The sequence below is a fragment of the Bos mutus genome, chromosome 27, assembly GCF_027580195.1.
Source record: "Bos mutus isolate GX-2022 chromosome 27, NWIPB_WYAK_1.1, whole genome shotgun sequence".
Taxonomy (NCBI): domain Eukaryota; kingdom Metazoa; phylum Chordata; class Mammalia; order Artiodactyla; family Bovidae; genus Bos; species Bos mutus.
In genome coordinates this window covers 26,209,023-26,228,221 of record NC_091643.1, presented here as the reverse complement: position 1 = coordinate 26,228,221, position 19,199 = coordinate 26,209,023, and the positions used below count along the sequence as shown (strand labels likewise).

Below are 19,199 nucleotides of genomic sequence, written 5' to 3'. Positions count from 1 at the left end.
AATATTTATTATGAGCAGGAACTGGAACTATCTCTGTAGGAGATTTCTACTTATAGGAAAAATCCAGATAAGATGTGACAGCATACAAACTTTCCCAATTCATACACTATATTGTAATTTGATCAGTTGTTTTAAAAAATGATTTTTAAATGGTTTCTTATATCTTAAAGATATAAGAACAAAGCATATTTAATGATATCTTTCATACCTTCATTATGTGATAAAATGATCACTCTAAATTATATATCAGTAAAGATTAAATTATTTCCAACTAATGAATTACAGCAGACATATACTTCATCCTTACAATAGAGAAGTCGAAAGTTTTTACCATTCTCTTTCTGGACCGAGGTGCACTAGTTTAAGCTAGAAAAATCTCTGACCTCAGCCAGATTTCTATGACTCCATCTTGTTTTTATCCTACTTTCTTCAGAGTTCTTTTCTTTAGGAAGTGCCACTGATATATTTAACTTCATCTGTGATAGATCCTTGTTTTGTGTTTTTTTTTCCTTTAAATTCTCCTAAAGGTTCATAACAGGCTTTTCTTTTTCACTCATGTGTAGCAGAGGAGGCATTAAAGAATATTTACAATTCTAAATCATACATGTCTAATAAATATTCATAGTTTAAAGACAAAAATAGCATTATGCAGTTTTCCATGACCTTTATTAATCATGGTATTTACATGTCATAGTTGTTTTGTTCAATGGTTTATTTTTTTACACGTGTGGACTGGTAAGAAAAAAATAACTACAACAGAAGTCATACACAATACTTAACACTGTAAATCACAGCTAAGAATAAAAACAACTGTATTTTTGTTTCCAAAAATATTAATGCTCATAAGCATTTAAAGAATACAAAATAAATAACTTCAAATAAAACATTAAATTACAAAAAAAGTTTTCTATTACCTACATGAATGTGTTGGTTATGTTACACACACTTAACAGAAAATGAAAGTAAGAGAAAAGCAGGCAATTTTACCAATTAAGAATTATAAATGAAAAGCTTCAGAATTTAATGGGTATGAATTCTCTTTCACTTTTACCAGCCAAATAACATATACACACTAAACTGAATCTAAAAAATAATTAGAACAATAAAACTAAGGATTTTTAGGACCAATGGTAAAAGTTAACAAAAAGCGGACACCAGAACTAAGCAGATTGTTACCTGGCGCTTCATTGCATGCATTTCTGTTAGACTGCTGTAGTATTCTCCTAGCATGTGCTGTAGGAAAGGGCAGACATAAGGATGAACATAAAATGTGTATGAATAGTAAAGACAGGGTCTATAATATGAATAAATGAATGAAAAAAAAAGAAGCAAATTTCTTTAAAATCATTTGCCTGAACTGAAATGTTATCACAAGGTATGGTTTATGCTCTATTTAAAAATAATCTCTTTGGGGAAAATATCAAATGATCTGCTATAAACTTGTGTTGATATGACTGATATGACTCTCATATAGTAAACTTTTACCATTCACTCTTAGAAGCGTACACATCAAGGCAACTTCCCACAGTCCTCGAGGGACAAGAGGACTGTACTGAATCGTATACAGTTCAATACTAGCAGCCTTAGATGTTACAATCAAATGATCATGTAACAAAAACTACTATAACATGCTACAAAGAACTTTAGGGTAATGGTTAAAACTAAAATTAAGTCTTCTACAAAATAGGAATATTTATATTATTCAAACTTGTTTTAGTTCATCAAAATTTGATGGTTATGTTTCTAAGTGACAGTAATAAGATCTGAAGTACTATGACCAACTATCAACTATTTAGGTAATGATAATTAATTTATTAAGCCTATCAATTTAGTGCCCTTCCCCAACCCTCACCTAACTGTCTGTTTGATGACATCACTATTTGATAAAGATAGTGAAAGGAGATGGAAACTACAAAATTTCAATAAAATGCTGGGGTCAGAACAACAGAATTAATATATTTGACAAAAGGATCCTGGACTTAAGAGACTAAGATTGAAACTTCAGCTCTATCATTTGCTAGCAATATGACCTTGAAGAAGTCATTTCAAAATATGAAAAAATAAATATTCATTGTAAGTTTTAGAAAATATAAAGGAGTTTATTTTTTATATATAATTTATTTTATTTTTAACTTTACAATATTGTACTGGTTTTGCCATATATCAACATGAATCCGCCACAGGTATACATAAAACCATTATTAATACTTTGATGTTCTTACACTTTTTTTTTCATCCAGATTTTTGTTTAAAATAGTTGGAATCACAATGTTTAGTCAACACCTAAATCCCAACTTCTTCTTTCACTTTTGTTTCCTTTAGGATGCATGCCTAAAAGTACAATTACTGAGTTAAAGGCATGACTTTTTTCCCAAGAACCAGTTAAACCAGATCAGTTTATATTACTGGTCCTTTATGAGCACTGAGAAAAAATAGGTACCCCCTGTGATAATGTTTCCTCATCTACAAAATAAAAAATAAATTCACAGGATTATGAAGTTCAAATGACATAAGTAATTAATTTGTAAACAGTGAAGCATAATATAAATGGTAGCTGCTATTATCATTTTCACGAAAGGTCTTAGGGACAACTGAAAATTTAGAGTCCATATTTACTGACTCTTTCTCCATATTTCTTTGAGATGTACTTACTCTTTATAAATCAGGAAAGTACTAGTATGTATTTAAACTAAAATGGTGGCAAATACATGACTCCATTCATTCAATAAACACTCACTGAGTGCCTACCATGTGTCAGGTACCACGCTAACATTTAAGATACAAATATGAAAAAATATTATCTATTGCCAAGGGACTCAAAAAAGCAATACAGACACTAAACAGGTGAATACTGTATAATGTAATACAGGCAACAGAAAAGGTTTACACAGGCTTTGACAGAAAAACAAAAAGGAAAAGGGAACCTATCCCTGCTTGGACTTGGATATAATTACAGAATTAAGATTTTATTTAAGAGCCAGCAGAGAAAAGGGCTTACAAAGAAAAGGACTTGAGGCAAAAAAGGCAACTGTCAAGGTGAGACAACTCTTGCGGTGGCTATGAAAAAATGTCAGTGAGAGTCAAGTTCAAGGCAGAGGGTATGAGAAAGGAGTCTGGAGAGGCAGGCAGGAAGGAATCAAATTCTGCTGGCCAGACATGTTGCATTAAGACAACAGGACATTGTCCTGTAGGCATGGTTGAAGACCAAAGATCTTAAGCAGGGGAATGGTAAGATTTTATATGGAATTCTTATTCAGATAATATTATCAGAATTTCAAATTAGGAGAACCAAATTAATGTCAACTAAGTTTGTTTATTCAGAGTTTTATCAAAATGCATCAAAGACAATATCACAGTAACAATAAAATATATTAATATTTAGTTTACATTTTTGGTGTCAAGAATTGTGTACTTACACTCTACTATAACACCTTATACATGATAGGAAAGTGTGACAGATCAATTTTCAGCTAGTTGTAATATAGCTTTTCAAATCTAGGATGAATAAATCCTTAAATTAAAACAAACCAAAACAGAACATACCTGAAGATATTTCTGTAGACCTACTACATCTTATGACTTTTTCCAGCTGCTCATGTTTCTTTCTGCTGAGTACTTTTGCTTGAACAGGCTCTTCGGTCTGGGCTGAATGTCTGTTTCTACTTTTGCAAGGTTCACATGTGCTAGACACACTGGCACTTTCATACCCTTGAGTAAAAAAATTGACAACTGTTATCAGTTGCAACTAACTCAAACTGAAAGGGAAACTGATTTCCATAGTGAAATAGTACGAGTAACTTAATTTATAATGTTGTGAGGGCTTTGTTTAAGAAGAAATCAAAAGAGTAAAGAATATGTCTTAGAAATATCTTTGTAATAATCTTTGGAGGCATGGGGTAACAGTAATAAATTCTAACACTTCACTGTCCTTTGATATTCACCTCAGTGAATATATCCCCAACTCGAACTACATGGTAGACCTCACATAACCCAAATTCTCTACTAGACTCCAAGTTAACAATTTTTCAATATTAGTAAATGTAAGAATCATATCTAGTCTATATATGTCCATAATAGAAGAATAAAGCGTTTGATCATATGCCTTTTGTAAATAATATGACTTGGTCTAAAAATTCTTTCCCATCCATGGTGGTGGTTTAGTTGCTAAGTTGTGTCCAACTCTTGTGATCCCATAGACTGCAGCCTGCCAGTCTTCTCTGTCCATGGGATTCTCCAGGCGAGACTACTGGAATGGGTTGCCATTTCCTTCTCCAGAGGATCTTCCCAATCCAGGAATTAAACCTGGGTCTCTTTCATTGCAGGCAGATTCTTTACCGGCTGAGCTATAAAGGAAGTGCTACCCCAACCATAGGTTATACATACATTCTATTAAATTTTCCAAGCTTCGTTGTTAATCTTTTTTACATTTGCTTTTTCGTATCTAGCACAAGGTAGAAATTCAACTTAATTTTGTTCCACATGAAGAGCTGATTGATTATACCTATATTTTTCCCACTGAATTAAAATGCAAGCTTGGTCGATACATTAAATCTCCTTATTTGTTGGGTTTTATTTCTGGACATTCCATCTGTTTTAATTATTCCAATGCCACAGAAGTTTCACAGTATGTTTAAACATCTGGTAAGGCAACTCCTATCTACCTTCTTTTCTTAGCTAATTTTGGACATCTGTCCTTCCATATAAGCTTTGAAATCTTTTGCCCCCGGTTTAAAAAACAATCCATGGAGATTCAAAATGGAATCTCACTTGAAGTATTTATTAATTTGCAGAGAATTGACATTAAATAATTTTACACATTCTAACTTAAGAATACAATTATGTTTTATATTTGCTCAATCTTATTTCATGTTCTTCAAAGTTTTTCTATAGATCTAGTACATTTCTTGCTAAATTTATTCCTTAGCATTTTTTGTCCCAGTAGCTCTGGATACTACTATGAAGAAAATACTCTCCACCACTTCCATTTCTACTGGGTATTATTAATACTATGATAAATACGTATACACTTACTTCATAACCTTATTTCATAATTACTTAAGTTAACTTAGGTAGCTATTTTCCAGTGTCTCTTGGGCTAGCTTAGAAAAAAATAAAAAATCTGCTTTCCTCCTTTTCAAACATTATTCCAATCATTTAATCTAGTCAAGATAATTTATGAAAAAATGCTTAATAATGATGGTGGCAGAGAGGGAATCTCAGTTAATTTCTGTCTCTGGAATATTTTCATTACAACAGTGCTTGTAACTGGCATCAGCTAACAGCTTTTATTATATTTAAATAACTGCCTCCCTTTTTAGGTGCATTTTCGTTAGGAATGATGTAAAATTTTATCTAATCTACTGCTATGACTACATGATTTGTCCTGTAATGTATTTGATACAATAAATTATGCTGACAGATTTCCTGATAATAAATCATGATTACATTTTGACATTCTAATATTCTTTTGAGAGACTGGCAGATTAAATCTGCTAATATTTTACTTCTGAATTTATATTAACAAATGAGATTAAACTACTGCTTTCTTTACTGAACTGTTACCTCTCCTTTTCACAGGTCTCTATCTCATTCATACGTTGTTTCTATGAAGATAGGATACACCAACATTTTCTTTTCATCTTGACAGGTAAAGATGAGCTCTTTGTCAGAGAAAAGGACTCTTTGAGGGTGTGTACATTCTCTCTGTATCTCCTGGCTAGAAAACAATCTGCAATCTTAAGTCTTCCTTCATTAAAGATACTCTTTTATTATTTAATAATTGCCTTCTCATCTGTTTTTTTCCTTCTTTAGAACTCCTTGTGTTATCAGCTCCCAAGATTTGTCTTTATGCCTCTAATCATTTCCCTCTTTCTTTTATTTCTTAGTACTTTCTGGCTTTCCTGGTGGCCCCAATGGTAAAGAATCCACCTGCAATGCAGGAGATGTGGGTTCGATCCCTGGGTTGGGAAGGTCCCCTGGAGGAAGTCATGCAACCCACTCCAGTATTCTTGCCTGGAGAAACCCCATGGACAGAGGAGCCTGATAGGCTGCAGTCCATGGTGTCACAAAGAGTCAGACACGACTGAGCAACTAAACACGGCGCGGCACTTTCTGCTCTGTGCAATGACACAGTTCTTCCCTTTGATTTTCTAGGCCAGTAATTTGGAACTTAACAGCATTCATCCTCTTTTCCAAATAATCTAGACATTAAATGTGAAAATCATTTTTTCTAGTTCTAAAGAATTTATAATTCAACTTGCTTTTTAAAAATAATTCTATTTAAGTATTCTTATTTCACTCAAGTGAGTATTTCCTTCAATAATTCTGTTTTTACTAGACTTTACCTGTTCCAGTGGTCAGCTTCTATGTCTTCTCTCTGACTGCTGCTCCCTTCTATGTGCATTGTTATATTCACTAGATTAGTCATGACTCTCATCTACCCATAGGGCTGGACCCAACTGCTGGGGAGCTTTATTGGCAGCACACCGATAGTGCCTGGAAGTCTCATGACTACACTGAAGCAATGTTCTGGCTAGTAAGTTGTCAGCCTCCCATCAAGACAGTAAAAGGAAGCCTCTCGATTCCTCAGTCTCGTCAGTTGCAAAGGTATATGCTCTACCATGTTCAGGGTAGGCAGGATGCCACCTCCTTTTCCAATGACACCCTTTCCCATTAGTACCTTGAAGTGGCAAATAACTGCTACTCTTGGAAGGGAACGAGGTGCCCTTCTCACAGAAGGGGCTACATGGGTTTCCTCCAACCAAGTTTTCTCCAAGAACCACAGAGCTCTGACTTTTGCCCCAGACACTCTTTGCAAGAGCCAGCAGATTCTAAAGCCTTGCTGCTTCTACCTCCAGATCACAACAGCTGCTGTTAGTAATAAATAAGTTCCCAAGATACTGTCAGTTTATTTTCTGTGATATCCTATCTGGATTCAACTTCCCTTTCTTTCTCTAAAACCATCTTTCAAGTCAGGACTTCATCATCTCATACATAGGTTCCTGATTTCTTTGTCGGTCTCCCAGATTCTCCAGCTACCCTAACTCATTTTGCATGAAGCTTATTAGAAAAAGAGCTCTCTTGGTTAATATGGACTATTACACAAAACAGCAATAAAAGGTATGCTTGCCAAAAGTAACAGGTAAAATGATATGAATGGTAGTACTATTGCTCATTTAATTAACAGCAAACATAGATCAAAGAAAATGAAATATGTTATTCTAGTAAGAAAAGCTTCCCCAGCGGCACAGCGGTAAAGAATCCACCTACCAATGCAGGAGACATGGGTTTGATCCCTGGGTCAAGAACATCATCTGGAGGAGGGCATGGCAACCCACTCCAGTATTTTTGCCTAGAGAATCCCATAGACAAGAGGAGCCTCATGGGCTATGGTCCATAGGGTCACAAAGAGTCAGACATGACTGACTAAGCACATATTCTAATAAGAATATTTATATAAATGAAATTAAGTTTCTGACTGCTATTACAGAATCATGTGAAAAGTGCTAAATGAATTCTAATCAAAATTAAAATATGTATTATGCAGCATACACAAAATTCTCTTTAGGGAGCAGTTAATTCCCCAACAGTTAAAAAAAAAAATAATTCAGTCATCCTCCAAAAGAGTTGAAATTGTTGAGAGAAACATGCTATAACTTTTAAGATGCTACCAAAATGGGGGGGTGGGGGGCGGGGCGGGGAAACCATGGTTTTACATGAGTCTCGCTGCCGTCTATGGGGTCGCACAGAGTAGGACACGACTGAAGCAACTTAGCAGCAGCAGCAGCAGCAGATTTAAAATATCAAGGGCTAGATTTCCAAAATTAGGGTACTACTGTTGACTAATTTCTCTTTGGAGCACTTTAATAGTAATTCTCCAGGAAAGCAGGAGATTTAAAGTTAGTAATATTTCAGAGTAACACTCGCCAGGCCAGCTGATACAACAACAGCAATAACAACTATGATGTTCCTTATTATCAGTTCAGTTCAGTTCAGTTGCTCAGTCCTGTCTGACTCTTTGTGACCCCATGAATCGCAGCACGCCAGGCCTCCCTGTCCATCACCAACTCCTGGAGTTCACTCAGACTCACATCCATCGAGTTGGTAATGCCATCCAGCCATCTCATCCTCTGTCGTCCCCTTCTCCTCCTGTCCCTAATCCCTCCCAGCATCAGAGTCTTTCCCAATGAGTCAACTCTTTGCATGAGGTGGCCAAAGTATTGGAGTTTCAGCTTTACCATCATTCCTTCCAAAGAAATCCCAGGACTGATCTCCTTTATGATGGACTGGTTGGATCGCCTTGCGGTCCAAGGGACTCTCAAGAGTCTTCTCCAACACCATAGTTCAAAAGCATCAATTCTTTGGCGCTCAGCTTTCTTCACAGTCCAATTCTCACATCCATACATGACTAATGGAAAAACCATAGCCTTGACTAGACGGACCTTTGTTGGCAAAGTAATGTCTCTGCTTTTCAATATGCTATCTAGGTTGGTCATAACTTTCCTTCCAAGGAGTAAGCGTCTTTTAATTTCATGGCTGCAATCACCATCTGCAGTGATTTTGGAACCCCCCAAAATAAAAGTCTGACACTGTTTCCACTGTTTCCCCACCTATTTCCCAGGAAGTGATGGGACCAGATGCCATGATCTTCGTTTTCTGAATGTTGATCTTTAAGCCAACTTTTTCACTCTCCTCTTTCACTTTCATCAAGAGGCTTTTTAGTTCCTCTTCTCTTTCTGCCATAAGGGTGGTGTCATCTGCATATCTGAGGTTATTGATACTTCTCCCTCATTCATATAAGGGGGTTATTTCCTGTCTCACGTCATCATTCTTTCCCTTACCTCCTTTCTGTTTTCCTCAGCACAAGTGGCTGCCACAGCCAGTTGAGTCGCCATTATAGGGAAACAGCTTGGCCATGGCCTCCTAGAGACCTTCCATGTTCCCACACAGAAAAGGATTGAATCATCAATGAATCTAAGTCTTGGGAGAAGGCCTTATTGTCCCCCTGTAACATGGAACACAGGAACCTCCCTCTCTCTCTCCCCTGAAAGGTTTCATGAAAGGATCTCTCACCTCCTCCTAGGCTCTGATAAAATATGAGACCAAGTTTGGCTCATACCACTGAGGACACAGCTCCTTTCTGTACTGCAGCTTAGCTACAGCACAGCACTGGCTTCGAAGTTACAGGGCGTCCCACCACTCATGATGCAACCGCTGTCTCGGTGTCGCCCTTGTGGTGGAATAAGGGACACGGGGAGCTGGCGCTTTTGGCCACCCTTCCTTTCTCTGACTTTGTGAGCAATAAACTCTCTGGGTCTAAAGAGGGCCACATCCGTCAGGACTTGTCTTGCCTGACGCTGGACATTTATTTAACCTCAGTCTTCAGCGAGCACAAAGAGCGGGGAAAGAAATGGAAAGATTCAGGGCTGGGTAGAACCCCAAAGTCATTACACAAACAGTCCCAACCAATTTCCCAAAAGAACGAGGACCATCTCAACTATGTGCTTCTACTCCTCTAATAACATCAAAAGAGGAAACAGGCCTGGTAGACAGAGCCAAATTATGGGTCTGATAACCAAGTTATATGTCTGATAACTCAAGTACCCATCCAGCAATGCCAAGAAATCATGCTAAACTCATAAAATCTGAATTTGAACTGAAGTTTGAAAAATGATTAGCACATAATTTGTAAAATCTTACTTTGCATGCAATAATACATATCTTCATAAAGACCTTCTATGGGAAACAAAGTTAAATGAAGATTTAGCATACTAACTCTGAAAGACTGTCAACATGTGCAGAAAAACCAGATTAACAGTTCATTCGGGAGAGTATATATGTCTACGCTTCATCTCACAAGATAGCAACTTAACTCCCACTGTGCTGGTCTATTTGTTTCCGCAGTTCTCTCAAGCTCTCTTCTTGCTTCATCCTGACTCATATACTACTTTTCTTATTGTTACTACAATTTGGAATGCTTTCCAATCTTCCCTCTATCGACCTCCATCCCTAATTTCTTTAAGACAAAGTAAACATTCTTTTTTCTAAGAAGTCATGGCTATTCCTATCCCATAGAGAACAAAAGAAGAATAAATCTGGTTCAGCACTTCTCAGTCTTAAATGTGCATATACTCAAATTAAAACACCTGGAATCTTGCTAACATGTGTACTGAAAAGCAATGTTGGTGTAAGGTGGGGCCCAAGAGGCTCCAATTCTAATAAGCTCCCAGATGATACAAACGCTGCCTGTCCATGGTTCACATTCTAACAGCAAGCATTTAGGTCATTTGATTTTGCTACATATTATTTTGACTCTGCATATATTAATTTGGTTCTCCTATTAGGTCTTTTATCTTTGTGTGCAAGCTTTAAAGGGGAACTCTCACGGACAAATGGTCTTAAATGCCTCTGACAAATGTGTGTGTTCTGGGCAAGTATTTTGATACTTAAATGTGAGAGCAAATAGATTAGAATGTCCATCTTTGCCTTAAGGTAGAAAAAAAGGTGACTCGTATAGCTGGAACCATAATTCTTCAGACTAAACAAATTTCAAAAATACAAATACACCAGGATTTCCAGGTTAAGGTAGCCATGGCCAAACGTTGGTTGAGAGTCTCTAAGACCCTGTTACTCAAACTGTAGTCCACAGACTACAATGTCAATACCAGTCAACAATCCTGGGGAGCTTGTTAGAAATGAAGGCTATCAGGTCCCTCCTGGGACTGACTGAATCAGACTCTTGACACTAAACAAGATTCCCAAGGAGATCTGTATGAAATGTTAGCATTTAAGAAGCTAATACACACAAATTAATTAGTTGCAAGAGAGAATGCTGGGATAACAAATGTTAGTTTCTTTCCTTTTATTCATAAGACAAAAAAGCATTTTGTTGGGGCAGGTATTGTACTTCACTATGATGTTCAGAGTTACCCAGACAGTCTCTCTCTAAGTGATCACTATCTACTCAAATGTTATCTAGTGGCACCAAGAGTGACCATGGAGAAGGCACAAATGTATTTTCATTCATTTGGATGGTTTCAGATCACTAACTAATCTGCTAAGTAACCAGCTCCTCCCAAACCTACACAACTGAAAAGTTACTTCAAGGATGATAATGCATATGCTGAGAAAAATTCTGCCCCTGTTCAAATCCACTTGTTTAACCATCAAATCATTTTCTCTACATGGGAGTAGAGGTAAGAGTCCAGGACTTTAGGATACATGAAGTATTGAAATGGAAAAAAAAAATGTACATGTATTTTTTTCATGTTCATAGTTTTCATCAGAGTTTTCAAGGGTTCCATTATCCAAAAATGCTTGAGATAAATGCTGCCAAAGTTCACAAGTGGATTTTTAACTGCAAAGTGCCCTAGGACCCTTCAGTTCAGTTCAGTTCAGTCGCTCAGTCATGTCTGACTCTGTGACCCCATGAACCGCAGCATGCCAGGCCTCCCTGTCCATCACCAACTCCCGGAGTCCACCCAAACCCATGTCCACTGAGTTGGTGATGCCATCCAGCCATCTCATCCTCTGTCGTCCCCTTCTCCTCCTGCCCTCAATGTTTCCCAGCATCAGGGTCTTTTCAAATGAGTCAGCTCTTTGCATCAGGTGGCCAAAGTACTGGAGTTTCAGCTTCAGCATCAGTCCTTCCAATGAATATTCAGGACTCATTTCCTTTAGAATGGACTGGTTGGATCTCCTACTATACTTATACATATTGTAGCTTCCAAGAGAGGGAGTCAGTGGGTGCAGTCAGTTTTCAAACTTTTCTGATTATAAGCCTAGAATATTTTGTTCTCAAGCACCAAATACTATATCCTTGAACACAGAACAACCTTTCAAGGCCACAGTCAAAAAGTGTCCCTTGCAAACTGGAAGGAGCATTGTTTAGCTATAATGTTCCAGATTTTAGCTAATAAATGTATTTTTAATCTAGCAGTAGACTTCAGTAAATTCTTCAAAAATCATAAATCAGGATGGGGAACACATGTATACCTGTGGCGGATTCATTTTGATATTTGGCAAAACTAATACAATTATGTAAAGTTTAAAAATAAAATAAAATTAAAAACAAAACACCCATGAGAACAATAACAACAAAAAAAAAATCATAAATAGTGAGTGCTATAAAGAGAACTTTAATGTGATACTCAATGACAAGCTTCAATAAAATATGGGTTAATGCTTTATCATACTAGCTAAGGTTCAATTCCTGAAGGATTAACAGCAAACATTTCAAAAGTGATTTCACCTACATGATATTCAAAGACTGCAATGTAGTTAGAGGGCCACATTTCGTTACATGAATCCCTACAGATCTAGCCAGAAGTCATGAATAAAGTGTTACGTGTAATATTAAACTATAGAATAGTAAAAACTTCCAAACTCACAGGAACCACCATACATAGGAAACATAAGAAGTTTTAAGAAGGCACTAAAAAGAATAAATGTTATGTTTTAAAATATCTACAACATTAAATCCTACTTGATACATTTTATTTAAAATGTTCTCAAAGGTAACTAAAAAATGACTTTATTCAAGTGGGTCTAAACAGCACCTACACATCTAGCCATACTGCAATTATTTACAACAGTGAGAGTAAGGTTACCAATAGTTAGGCTTATCAACAGTCAACAAATTTCAGTACTTACCAATATTTTTCACTCTGCTTTTCGGCTGAGCAGAATGCCTCTTCTTACTCTTTGATTTGGGAGTTTTATCTTTAGATGCCAGGCTGGCCTGTGCAGATGCTTTTCTTGACTTGAATGTTTTAGTTACTGTTGTTGGATCTACTGGGTCAAGCATACTGTTAAAGCTTTCTAAGGACACTTCATCAAACTGGCGTCTTCTCCTACTGGTATCTAGTTGATTTTTGCGATTACTATTTGTTGTTTTCTCTACAGACACTGCAAATCCAGTCTTGAGAAATGGCTTTTCTACTTCACCTTCTTGGTCATAAAACCATGGTGTCCTACTGTTCTCCACCTCCTCTTCAGGCTGTTTTTGATTCCTTACCAATGAAAATAAGTTTTTATATATTACAATGATACATTTCTATGTCTATGGAAAACTCCAGATATACTTAATTTGTAGTGTACTAGTAGAGTCAGATAAATAAAAATTGTCAACAGACTATAAAAATATTCTCACCAAATATACATTAAATATGAAAACATTACACAGACTAATTTACTAAATTATTTTAAAATTTAATTTTGGATCTTTCTCACTAAACCATTTTCACTAGTTCAAGTTCCAAAGATCCAACATTCAAGATGGAAAAGAGTGGGAAAGAAAAATCAAGGGAGGATGGGACACAAAAGGAAAAAAAAAAACACAGAAACAACTGAAAAAGAACCATAGCTGGAAACATACATGGATCTGTGTCACCTACAGCAGTCCAAATATAACCAGAATTTGGTGAAGACAATTGGTCACATAACGAGTAATTTATTTCTCTGCACATTAAACCTCGTTTAGCTCTATTAGTCTAGTGTCACTTTCCAAATTTTATCTACTAAACATCCTTGAATATGTTAACAGGAATTTAATGGTTAACTAAGTCTGGGGGAAAATGGGCAAAACAAAGTTAAACAGGCACTTCTCAGAACTTTTAATATGCCAATGTCCTTTAATATATGTCTTAGAAGAGAACACAGTGAATAGGATGTACAAAACTTTTTATTACAGAACCTGACATGGACAACAGTGTTCCTAAGAATATAATTTGGGAGACACTGATCTACAGGGAGTAACTCAAGATAAAGACAGCAGACCTACAGTTTACATGCCAAATTCAGCTTGCTGCCTGTTTTTGTATGGCCTGAGAGCTATGAATGAGCTTTATATTCTTAAAAGGTTGGGGAAAAAACAGAGAAAAATAGCTTGTGACACATGAAAATCATATAAAATTCAAACTTCACTGATCATAGATCAAATGTTATTGGAACACAGCAATTAATATGTTTACATAACTGTTTATGAATGCTTCTGTGCAAAAATGGCATAGACAAATGGTTATCTCTATCTCTAGCAATATTTACTAGCTAGGCCTTTATAGGAACAGTTTCCTGATCCCAGCTCAAGACTACAAGGTTTCATTTGACCTCTTTGTTATCTCCAGCCATTTAATTCAGAGAATCTATAACAGCTGAAATTTTAGCAAGAGATGAGGTCTAATCTGAAGTAGTCAAATATTTAAAACAGTAATATCCAGATCCATCCTTTATTTTTTAACTATCAATTAAATATAAAATACAGTTAATACTGAAGTAGGGACCTTTCAACAGGAAGGCTAAGGCTTTGAATAAATGTCCATTGCTTAAATCATTTTTGAATGGCAACTGAGCACTAAACACGGTCTCAGGCTCTGACAATAGGATACTTTCACAGAATAAAATGAGACTTAGTAGGAAAAAGTGGTTACTACAGCTAAGAAAAGGCATCAACAAGTTCAGGGCAGTCTATCCCAGGATTCCTCAAGACAAACAGGAAGTCAAATTCTAAGAATTTGTTGTTAATTAAGTAAAAAATAAAAAAAGTTCATGATTTAAAAACTATCAAAGTGCTAAGAGCTTGAGACATGCCCCAACACATAACTAAAAGGAAAGTAATGTGACATATATTTATAAAGGAATAGGAAAGACAAAATCATACAGATACTTCTGACAGAACAAGTATTAGGCTCAACAAATCGAATTTTTCATCCTTTTAAAGTTTTTCTGAAGGAAATAACAATAAAAAGGTTATAATATTTTTATCAGCTGGCTATCAAAATCATTTTCTGGATTAAAACAATCATAAAAAACTTATTTACTGAGCCATAAAAATGCTTAGAGAATGATTAACCCGGGCCAGTAAGTCTTTCACACTATTTGAGTCAAAATTATAACTGGGAAGAATATCACATTGAAAAAATAGTAAACGTGTGAGAAACAAAGAAAATCCTGACTATGACTGATAGTATGTATCACTAAAACTTTCTTGGCAAAATTTGTTTTTACAATCTAATAGCATTCAACATTGTGTCTGGATGCACCCTGGGCACATACTCTAATCAGGGGCTATGAATCAAACAAGTCATCACTTTATAAAAACCATCCTCCAGTAGTTAATGTTAGTTTCCAGTTCTAAACCAATGAACAGTGAACTGTTTATAATCTTAAAGAAAGGTACAAATCAAGGCCAAAGATACTCTATAGATTAGGTCTTATTCTTTCAAACTGAATCCCACAGGACACTCTGATCAAAACTCTGAACTGTTTTTGAACCAGCGTTAGCAGCAGATGTATGCCTGAGAGACCTCTGGTAAGAAGTCAAAGCTTCATTCTCAACACTCTCAAGCCAAACAATCACAAACATCCTCCCTAATTACATTTTCAAATGACATATAATACATATAATCACCAAGTGACGCTTAAGCAAATAATGGATTATGTTTACAATAAAGTACCTTTGTTTTTCTGCTCCAATAGAAGAACTACTTTCAAAAGGTTTTGGAAAAGCCATGTATTCTGTTTTCCCTGAAGGATTCTGGGCTAACGGTTGCTGCTGTTCAGTGGGTGTAGAAATATTTTGAGAAAAATCTCCAAAATTAGAAGGAAATAAAGGGCTGAAATTCATACCTAGTAAATAAAAACAATGGGTAAGATACAGAAGCACCTTTAACCTTAAAACAAAATTCAAAGATAGTTTTAATTAAATGTGCCATTCCAATCCACCAAAACAAAAAACTAATTAAAATAAACTAACAGGGTGGTTCAGTGGTAAAGAATCCACCTGCCAATGCAGGAGATGAAGGTTTGATCCCTGGGTCAGGAAGATCCCCTAGAGAAGGAAATGGCAGCCCACTCCAGTATTCTTGCTGGGGAAATCCCATGGACAGAGGAGCCTGATGGGCTACAATCCATGGGGTTGCAAAAGAGTTGGACACGATTTAGCAACTAAACAACATCACTCATTTATTTAATCACTGTTTTGCAGCTCAGTCCTACTATGTTTTCAGCATTGGTGATTCAAAGATAAATATCGATCCCCACCTCCTTAAGAGTTAAAAGTTAGAAAAAATAATACATGATATTTATCAAAGTAAGCATGACTCTACTGCAGGTGCATTAGACTCTACTGTAGGTGCATTACATGTTACTTCTTTCAATGCTCAAAACAATGCTGTGAAATAGGTACTGTATTTATTTGACTAGTGAGAAAATAGGCTTAGAGATCAAATGCCTAGTAAATGAAAGCAAAAGTTAGATCTCAGGTCTGCATGACTCCAAAGCTCAGGTTCTTTCCAATCTAACTGAGAAGTAAAATATAATCACATACTTTAACATACAGTGCTGCATCAGAGGTATTTGCAAAGGGGCCACTAACAACTTGGAGGAGAAGGGGAACAAGGTTTCAGGAAACTGAACTACATGATGAAGAATGAACAGTCTCTGAACAGAGCTGCCATTGGTAGAAGGCGTATTATGACAAAAAGGAACAGTACGTTTAATTGCCTATATTATTTGTTACTTAAACAGCCTAGTCAAAAAACATTTACTGCCAGTATTAACCCACACTCAAGAACTAAAAAACTTGTTAAACTGTTTAACACTATTACTTTTACAATCCCATTAAGAAAATACACTGTGATACATGGATATTTATATTTACAAAACCCTCCCAACCCTTTTTCTCTTCATATATTCTCTGGCAAACACCTTCAACTCCTCTCTCTTCATGACCCATCTAACTGAACATTCTATCTCCAGAACATTTTTAAAATTACTCCTTTTTCTTATCACTACTGCCAATGTCTTAGGTCAAGCTATCGTCCCCTTCCTGCTATTACTGCAATAGCCTTTTGTTCACCATCTATACTCTCAGCTCTGTCCCCCCAATCTCAATCAACTCTATGACTAGTGTCATCATTCTAAAATATAAATTTCATGCCATTCCTCTGCCCAAAGTCCGCCAGTGTCCCCTCTAGTAAGCAATGGAAAGTCCAAGCTTCTTTGCCCAGCACAAGGGCCTCTGCTGTGTTCCAGCACATGAACTACTCTGCCCCTGCCAAGGCCCAAAACACCAGCCACACTTTATGACCTCTAAATTCTTTACATGATACACTTGTTCCCCTGCTTTGCAACTCTAAGTGGTTCCACTGATCAGAAAGTCCTTTCCCTTCTAAACTCCCTGGAAAAAAGTTCTATTGGTTCTTTAGCTTTACTATCCCTTTCTAGATTTGCAGACAATCCGGTACCCGCAAAAAGCAGGCTATTCAACCCCACCTGCACCCAGCCTACAGCACCCATGACAAAGCACCAAGCATTTACTGACACTTTTAGCTTCCCCACTAGACTCTTAAATTCCTTAAAGCATCAGCTTTACTCATCTTTGAACCCCAGCCACTTATATACTGTATGGCACATGACAGGTGGAGAAAGTCTGAAAAAAGTCTGAACTAAATAAAAGTAAATATGAGCCTGAACCAAACAGTCACCCTTAGCCTAGAGGTTTATCTCCCTACGAAGACATAAAACTCCTCTAGAAGGGTGCTGTCCTATGCACCTCTTCTCTCCTAATATCTTACAGAGTACCTGATGTATAGTAGTCAGTAGACAAGTTAATTTCTTTCTTTGATAAATAGCTGTGGAATAATTCAAAGATGTTAAGACTAAGCAAACATTTCATAACTTTATTTCACTAGCAACCATATTCAGTTTAAACACTCACTATAAAGAATTAAAGTAGAGAAGAATTTATATTTTTCTTTGCAAACACTTCCTACCATTCCAAAAGTAAATGATAAAAATCCATGTATTACACAAATGTTATTCTCAAGGACTCTGCATTTACTTATTTTCCTTTAAGTTTTTGGCCACTTACTTGGTGCAAATGATGAAAAATTAGTAAATCCCGGTAGGTTAAACAGATTTACAGGCTGAGTTGGAAAGTTGAAAGGACAAAATAAACTGGGAGAAGGAGGGTGTGATGCACCACTGCCTCCTTCCTTGCTTGCAGGTTTTTCTGGATGCTGATTTTGTTGGTGCATGAGTTCACTGAGCATTTGTTTCAACCTATAAAAATTGAAGGAGTCAGTAATTTAAAGATTAGTTACATTAGCATCTATGTCAAGTATATCCAAGTGTGTGTGTGTGTATATATATATATAAAATGATTCAACAGTATGTGGAACACAGGGTTCTCTGGTGGCTCAGTGGTAAAGAATCTGCCTACCAATGCAGGAGACATGAGTTCGATCCCTAGTCTGCAAAGATCCCATGTGCCACGGATTAACTAAGCCCACGTGCCACAACTACTGAGCCTGTGCTCAAGAGACTGAGAACCACAACTACTGAAGCCTGGGCGCCCTAGAGCCCACGCTCTACAACAGGAGAAGCCACTGCAATAAGAAGCCTGTGCCAACTACAGAGTAGCCCATGTTCACTGCAACTAGAGAAAAACCCACACAGCAATGAAAATCCAACCCAGCCATAATTATATTTATTATATTTATAATAATAAATATAACATTATTTATAATGTTAAATAACAGTTAATTAAAAACAAAACAAAAAATGGTATGTGGAACAAACTGGCTGCTCTGATGTTTACTATAACAAATATTTGCTTGTGCTGCATGCTTAATAACTTAGCCTTTGCAACAAGAACTACACTTAGCACTTCTATCAGATAGGCATAATGACAACACTTTCACCTAAGGTTAAGTGTAAAGTTGAAAACCATAGTTATTTTTTTTAAGTCTGGTCCACAGAATTAAAAGAAAACATTAGGCAAAAATCACTGCTTATAAAATTCTCAGGAATCAGAGAAGATTCAAAAATGCAATTTGGTTCAGCCCTTCTCTCCCAGAAGGTAACTGTAAAACCTTTGCTTTTACACTGCAAACCAATGCTAAAACTGAGCTTTAGCACTGAGTACACATTCTCACTACTTCTAAGGAGCAAATTACCTCTGTACATTATTCTGCTGCCACGTTAGCTGGGTATAGCACTGGTTCAACTGGTGCATTATAAGGTGCACTTGCGGGGATGCAACACTGCTGGGCATAACACTATAAGGACTCGTGAGAAGAGTTTGTAGCAGACAAGACAGAGTCTGTGGAAAGAAAAAATTTTCCTTAACAGTTACCAATGACTTGAGAAAAATGTGTACTGCTTCAAAAACAAGATTAAAAAAATTTACTTGCAGAGTA

At 36.4% G+C, this 19,199-nt stretch overlaps 1 protein-coding gene across 19 annotated transcripts in view; it reads right to left on the bottom strand.

The window, feature by feature from the left end:
- The window catches only part of PCM1 (pericentriolar material 1), a 91,038-nt gene that overhangs the window by 27,500 nt on the left and 44,339 nt on the right, over window positions 1-19,199 (bottom strand). For 12 of the 19 annotated variants that reach the window (XM_070364076.1, XM_070364080.1, XM_070364083.1 and 9 more), the window contains 6 exons: window positions 18,957-19,102; window positions 17,870-18,060; window positions 15,453-15,624; window positions 12,652-13,010; window positions 3,544-3,708; window positions 1,177-1,233 (listed from right to left, as the gene is read on the bottom strand). In XM_070364076.1, coding sequence (XP_070220177.1) covers window positions 1,177-1,233; window positions 3,544-3,708; window positions 12,652-13,010; window positions 15,453-15,624; window positions 17,870-18,060; window positions 18,957-19,102 — 1,090 coding nt within the window. The remainder of the gene's footprint in view (window positions 1-1,176; window positions 1,234-3,543; window positions 3,709-12,651; window positions 13,011-15,452; window positions 15,625-17,869; window positions 18,061-18,956; window positions 19,103-19,199) is intronic. The other 7 variants (XM_070364081.1, XM_070364082.1, XM_070364088.1 and 4 more) reach the window with 1 other exon arrangement.